The following is a 7,089-nucleotide window of genomic DNA, read 5'->3' as shown; positions in this document are numbered from 1 at the left end:
GACCCTGTCGCCGGTTCACCACTGTTCCTTCCTTGCACCACTTTTGATAGATACTGACCACTGCAGACCGGGAACACCCCACAAGAACTGCAGTTTTGGAGATGCTCTGATCCAGTGGTCTAGCCATCACAATTTGGACCAAAATTTGGTCAAACTCGCTCAAATCCTTATACTTGTCCATTTTTCCTGCTTCTAACACATCAACTTTGAGGACAAAATGTTGACTTGCTGCCTAATATATCCCACCCACTAACAGGTGCCATGATGAGGAGATCATCAGTCTTATTCACTTCACCTGTCAGTAGTTATAATGTTCTGGCTGATCAGTGTATATACATGAACACCGATTTTTGTAATTGTTTCTATGGTTTTTTTTTATTATTATTATTTTATATGTCTTATAGTATTTTCACCCTATTGTCTTTGGGGTTTGTGTGCGTGTGTTCAATATAAATTTCCCCTGTGGGGGACTAACATCTCCTCTCATGTATAGAATTTATTCTTACTGTACTATTTTTCACTTTGACCTTATGTATGTAAATAAATACAAAAAAGAAATTCCAGCTTGTCATGACAAATTAACAAGTAACCCCTCTGCCTCAAAGCCACGTGAGAGTCCTTTTTTTAAATGCTACATAAACACCTCAACACACAAAAAGTCAGCATCTCAACTGGTACAAGGCATCTTCATTAACCGATCTGTTCAATCTTAGGTTTGACTCTGTGGACGTCCCTGTGAACAGGACCACAGAAACGATAACGTATTAGAAATGATAGAAATGAAATGAAATATTTAAAAACAAATAAAGTGTGTGTGGTCAGTTCCTAGATCCTCAGGTGATAAGCTGAATGACTGAATAGCTGATCAGAAAAAGGAAGATCATGGAGAGTATTTCCTTCACGCTGGATCATGTTACACGCGATCACACGACACTTCAGTTTGGTGGAATACGAAACACAGCCAAAACGTCTCCTTTTAAATGCGCAAGCACTCATCATGATGATATTAAAAAAATATATATATAAATATAAAAATCACTTTGTTATTAAAAGTATAACAACATTCTCATACAGCATCCTAATCAATCGAGATCATTCACTGTAACGGATTTATTTATTCTATTACGGGTATTTGTATTACTCATTATGATCCCAACTTTGTGGGAACAGTTTGGGGATGACCCCTTCCTGTTCCAACATGACTGCGCACCAGTGCACAAAGCAAGGTCCATAAAGACATGGATGAGTGAGTTTGGTGTGGAGGAACTTGACTGGCCTGCACAGAGTCCTGACCTCAACCTGATACAACACCTTTGGGATGAATTAGAGCGCAGACTGTGAGCCAGACCTTCTCGTCCAACATCAGTGCCTGACCTCACAAATGCCTAAAAAATTCCCATAAACACACTCCTAAACCTTGTGGATAGCCTTCCCGGAAGAGTTGAAGCTGTTATAGCTGCAAAGGGCGGGACGACTCCATATTACATTAAATTTAATCTACTGAATTAAGTTAAGTTAATGAATTAATTTTTTTCCCCCACACCTGGTTACTGAACGTTGTTTTACTAAACAAATAAATACATAAAACCTGTTGTGTTGTCACCTGAGATTTAGACAGCGAGTTATTCAGGCTTCAGAAACATAGCGCTGAAGGAGGGTGTACTTCTTCTTCTGTTTCTCTTGACTGTATGCGTTATGACCTTGTTGTGTGAAGACAAGCTTATCCAAACTCCTATGCTTAGGAAACGGATGTCCTGTCACAGTCACAGTGCTGATGTGTGTTTTTATAAACATATCAGATAAGTTCAGGTCAGACCAAACCTGATTCTATACACACTCCGTTGACCTAGAAACCATTGGTTTCCATAGTACGTTACCAAAAAGTCCCAGGAACTTGTCCGTCCTACGAATCCCTGAAACTGGAGACTCTGCTAAACAAACCTCTACACATGGAAAAAGAGAATCAGCATATCAACAGTCATCTTGGTTGTTTATTATTAGGTTTGTATTGAGTCGTTACCATAGAAACCACGACCTATTAGAACGAGTGCGTTGTTATAAACCTGTGGTTCCTGAAAGATTTCCAGCACAACATTGTCAGAACTTCGGTTTATTTTTCTAGAGGAAACATAGGTACAATACGTCGAGTCGTGACGCAGAGGTGTGTTACAGGTGGCAGAGGAACCTGCTGTGAACGTAATAGAGTCTGATGATCGAGTGTCTCTTCTGGTGCTTCTCAGTGCTCCGATTTCTTCGGAGGGAAGAACGTGTACTCGACAGCCAGGGCCACTGCGAATGCGATGAATCCTGTTCGAAATCCGCGCATCATCACTTCACGGAAACTGACGGGGGGGCCGAAGCTGTACCTCCACGCTTCGTTCCTGTGGGGGGGGGATTGGGGGATGGGGTTGTCAGAACAAAAAAGATCTGGTTTTAAAAGTTTTACTGGAAATGAAAGGGTGGCTGATTTCTCAACATGTCAAAAGTGAAAGTGCAGGTGCTGTGACAGATCCCGTATCAACCGGAAAGAGCTTCATGCATGAACTGGTGACGTAATCATTCACACTGTGTATGTATTAATGCAATTATTTTCATTTAACATAGGAGGGTCAGTCAAATCCAAGCACCTGAATTGCGGAAATATTGATGACTCGATTTCCAGACATACATCTCAGAAGTTTCCTCGTCAGTCACTGAAAACAACCCAAACATGAGCAATTCGTTTTTCAGGTCATATATAAATGTCAGCTAAACCACATGGGTTTCTATCAGTGTCCTTCAGGCAGGATGAGGTTTTTTTTACTCATTATACAAACTAAAGTTAAAAAGGGTATGTAATCAGTTGAGAGCTACAAGATATTACGTTTGTAGAGAAGTTTGCTGAGAGTTGATCTGCTTTTCTACATTTATTTTTTGGCCAAGAGGGGCAACAGGAAATAAAACGTCATTTTAAGTAAGAGAACACGATGAGTGGTGATCCCTGGGCTTTCTGCCAGGTGGGAGGTTTTAGGAAGTGAATGTTCTAGTGCACTGGAAAGATTTTGTGATAGAGAGAGAGAGAGAGAGACACACACAGAGAGAGAGCGACAGAAAGAGTGAGAAAACGAGAGAGAGAGAGAGAGAGAGAGAGAGAGAGAAAGAAAGAAAGAAAGAAAGACAGAGAGAGAGAGAGAGAGAGAAAGAGACATGGCTGCTTGAGGTGCAGAGAGAGAGACAGTGAGAGAGAGGAAAAGAGAGAGAGAGAGAGAGAGAGAGAAAGAGAAACAGCCCATAAAACAGCTGACACTCTGCCCTAAGCTGACTGAGATGCCCCCTACAGGTGAGGGGTTGTGGTTTGAGATGATTCATTTTGAAAACCTTGTACATAGCTTTCAGTGCAAAAGACATTTATTGCCCGGAACGTGTGGTAAGTGTAACTGATGTGGGATGCTGTGGTCTTTAACAAGCCTAAAGGGCTAAATGAATCATAGCACATGGGTAAGTTTCCTTTACCTAGTAATACCCACTCTTATATGAACACAACTCTCACATAATCTGTGTGGTTGGGAAAACGCAACCCTAACCCTCTGATCACCCTTATCTAATGACATCTATTCAATAAAATGAACCCCAGGTCTACGGAGGCTACTCGATCAAATCGTATAGCAGCAGACTCAGATATAGTAGGTAGGTAGGTACAGTAGTAAGCTCTCCTTTTGGGGGCACAAGTGGTTAAGGGTCTGGGTTATTGATCAGAAAATCAGGGTTCAAGCCCCAGCACCACCAAGCTGCCATTACTGGGCAATTGTGCAAGGCCCTTAACACTCTCTGCTCTGCTGTACCATAGCTGCCCCTGCTCTCTGACCCCAACTCCCTTACCTGGTATACATGAAGAAAAGGCTGCTATGTATGTGTGGTGATAAGAGCTTCTGAAATCGAATGATCTCTGGTCACTGTGATTCGCTGTATGCTGTGCATGTCGAACAGAGTGTCTCACCTTGCCCACGGGTCCTTGAGTCCTCTCCGTGCCAGCCGCTGTTGGGTGAACTCCAGAGGAGTCCCTTCCCATTTCCAAGTCTTGTAGTCAGGCATGGGCAGCTTGCTGTGGCCGTGATCCCCGCCCATGGCTATTCACTGTGGGAAAACACGACATCAGAACAACTCTCAGATGTTTGGGTTTTGACCGACACTGGAGACATCTCTGATATGATCGTCAAAGCAACCAAAACAAACACTCTTTCTGTTGCTGGGCTGAACATAGTCATGATATGGGTAAAATAAAAAAAAAATACTTGGAAAACACCTTAAAGACACATCATATAAACCTCCAGTCCGCAGTGCAGGGAGTGTAAGACGAGTTCAAAACTCAAGCTGAGGTCCGAATGTCTGAAACTGACTCACTGAAAATCTGAGGTTTTTTTTCTTCCTTTAAAATGAAAAAGTTTCCAAATGTTAAAATATTCATATCTTTAACATTCAACATTTCTATTTCTGTCCTTATTTAAATCTAAGCAAATCTGACCATGCTTTGTATAAATAGTCAGATTCTCCTCAGGTTCTTCTTCAGGTTCACCTTTTCTTTTTAAAGCGTGTGATCAGACACTCCGATGGATTTGATCTAAAATAGATCTCAGGGTTGTGAACAAAAGTGTGAAGTCCATGCAGCTCAAGTCACAGAGTCAATAAAGCAGAAAACAGGATGAACTAACTTCATGTGTGTGTGTGTGTGTGTGTGTGTGAGAGAGAGTGAGAGTGAGAGAGAGAGAAAGAGAGAGACAGACAGACAGAGAGAGAGAGAGAGAGAGAGAGAGAGAGACAAACAGACAGAGAGAGAGACAGACAGACAGACAGACACAGAGAGAGAGAGAGAGAGAGAGAGAGAGACAAACAGACAGAGAGAGACAAAGAGAGACAGACAGACAGACAGACAGACAGACAGACAGATAGATAGATAGATAGATAGATGGATAGATAGATAGATGCAAAACACTTGGAACAAGATAGAGTGATGGATGGATGGATGGATGGATGGATGGATAGATAGATAGATAGATAGATAGATAGATAGATAGATAGATAGATAGATAGATAGATAGATAGATAGATAGATAGATGCAAAACACTTGGAACAAGATAGATTGATGGATAGATAGACAGACATGCATGTATTAATGAAAATATTTTGAGAGTGAGTCAAATCCAAGCACCGGAAAACACTTGAATTAAAGGAAAGGAAGATTTAGGATGTGTCTGGTTTCCTATGGCATTGAATCTGTCATGTTGATAAGGACTATTGATTACACTGATAAGGACTAAACAATGTGGCACTGATGACTCAATTTCCAGACACCTTCCTCATGAGTTTCCCCAAAACGCAAGGACATGCAAACTCCGCCCACACAGAGCAGAGCCGGGATTCTACCCTTCTTCTTCTTGACACGTTAACTGTCTTTCTTTCTTTCTTTTTTTTTGAACTAGTACAAACAGCAACATCAACGAATACACTTATATGGCCAAAAGTTTTGGGACACATTGTTGGAACAGGAAGGGGTCATCCCCAAACTGTTCCCACAAAGTTTGGAGCATGAAATTGTCCAAAATCTCTAGGTATACTGAAGCATTAAGAGGTCATTTCACTGGAACTAAGTGGGTTGGCCAAACCCAACCCCTGAATTAAATGATTTGGAGGGGTGTCCCAACACTTTTGGCAATATAGTGTAAGTGTATAGGAAGGAAAAGGTACAGGTTGTGTTTGTCACCTTCAGACTCCGCCCACACACAGTGCAGAGGCGGGATTAATTTCTACCCTTCTTGAAATCTTTGAAATCTTAGACGTCTTATCTTTGCCTTGAAGTGCATATTTAAGGTAAACGTTTCGGTTGTACTGGTCAGCTGGATTTGCATCACAGATCTGAAGATTATTAATTATTCTAATAATCATTTAGTTTTCGATTCAGAAGACGGACGATCGCTGAGGTGTACCACAAGGCTGAATTTCAGGTTCAGTTTTGTTTTGTTCCGAGTCGGATTTTGAAGAGTGTTGGTTTAATAACAGTTGACGGTGACCCTCAAAATGATTTTAGGGCCTAAATCATTCAGCTTTATGTCAGGTCAAAGGCAAAACAGACCCCTGCAGCGGTCAGAAGATCTTACTGTAAACATCTTAATGTTAAACGTCTTAGTTAGAGCTTCAGCAGTGCAGTAACCTTAACTAACACTACTTTAATCAGCTGCACGTCTTTCTCCTTCCAAACACTCACAGTAGATGACCAAAATATAACTAGTCATCCTCCTAAACAACCCAGATCGCTAACTATTAACTAAACTAACCCCCTAAAAACCAATCAGTCAAGCTGCTCCAGGACAGATACAGTTAGCTTAGCATAGCGGCTAACAGATATAACAACATCACAGGTCGTTTTCTTTTTAAAAATATCCATTTACATTAACACGGTGGCAATGATATATAACTGTAAACATACGCCAGAACATTTATTTGCATTAGAAACACTGACATGGCCATGATAAATACAAACCTTTATATGACCTCCAACACGGAATAACCGAGTCGAGGACCGAATACAGCAACCTTATGAAGATATCTCACGTCACTTCCGGTGTAGAACCGCATAACAGAGCAAGTGCATCCGTTATATGTTATGAAAACATTTTATATAATTGGTTACAGTTTCGTGCTTTTTCACGCACACGACAATTTATAGGATTTTATTTACACTTTATTAACTATATAAACATGTATGTTTATGGTATGAATTAAAGCTCGGGCAGGTTTATTTTGGCTTTTATTTTGTAGTGCACCCTCCTGGACGGGGAAAGAAAACGAACAGGAATGAGATTCTTGCTTGTCGCTATAGTAACAGCAGTACACTCCAAATTTAAAGCCTATTTATTTATTATTATTATTTTATTTATTTATTTATTTATTTATTTATTTATTTATTTATTTATTTATTTATTTGTTCATTTATTTATTTGTAACTTCAAGCAAATCAAGATAAATAAAATACTACTTTGTTAAACAGTATTATGTTAACTGTATAAAATAGTAAATAATGAATTACACGAAAAGGATTTATAAAATAAAAGTTT

The 7,089-nt window shown here is 40.1% G+C and overlaps 1 protein-coding gene across 1 annotated transcript; it reads right to left on the bottom strand.

Annotated features, from left to right (window-relative positions):
• Positions 1 to 2,094: 2,094 nt before the first annotated feature.
• On the bottom strand, positions 2,095 to 6,622 carry ndufb3 (NADH:ubiquinone oxidoreductase subunit B3). The gene is made up of 3 exons (XM_058393681.1): positions 6,516 to 6,622; positions 3,977 to 4,113; positions 2,095 to 2,381 (listed from the first exon to the last, which is right to left on the bottom strand). The coding sequence occupies exons 2-3, from the start codon at positions 4,102 to 4,104 to the stop codon at positions 2,237 to 2,239; spliced, it is 273 nt and encodes a 90-aa protein (XP_058249664.1). The 5' UTR covers positions 4,105 to 4,113; positions 6,516 to 6,622; the 3' UTR covers positions 2,095 to 2,236.
• Between the last annotated feature and the right edge of the window lie 467 nt (positions 6,623 to 7,089).

Source organism: Hemibagrus wyckioides, linkage group LG06 (assembly GCF_019097595.1).
Source record: "Hemibagrus wyckioides isolate EC202008001 linkage group LG06, SWU_Hwy_1.0, whole genome shotgun sequence".
In the NCBI taxonomy this organism is placed as follows: domain Eukaryota; kingdom Metazoa; phylum Chordata; class Actinopteri; order Siluriformes; family Bagridae; genus Hemibagrus; species Hemibagrus wyckioides.
This window is presented reverse-complemented; position numbering and strand designations above follow the sequence as displayed.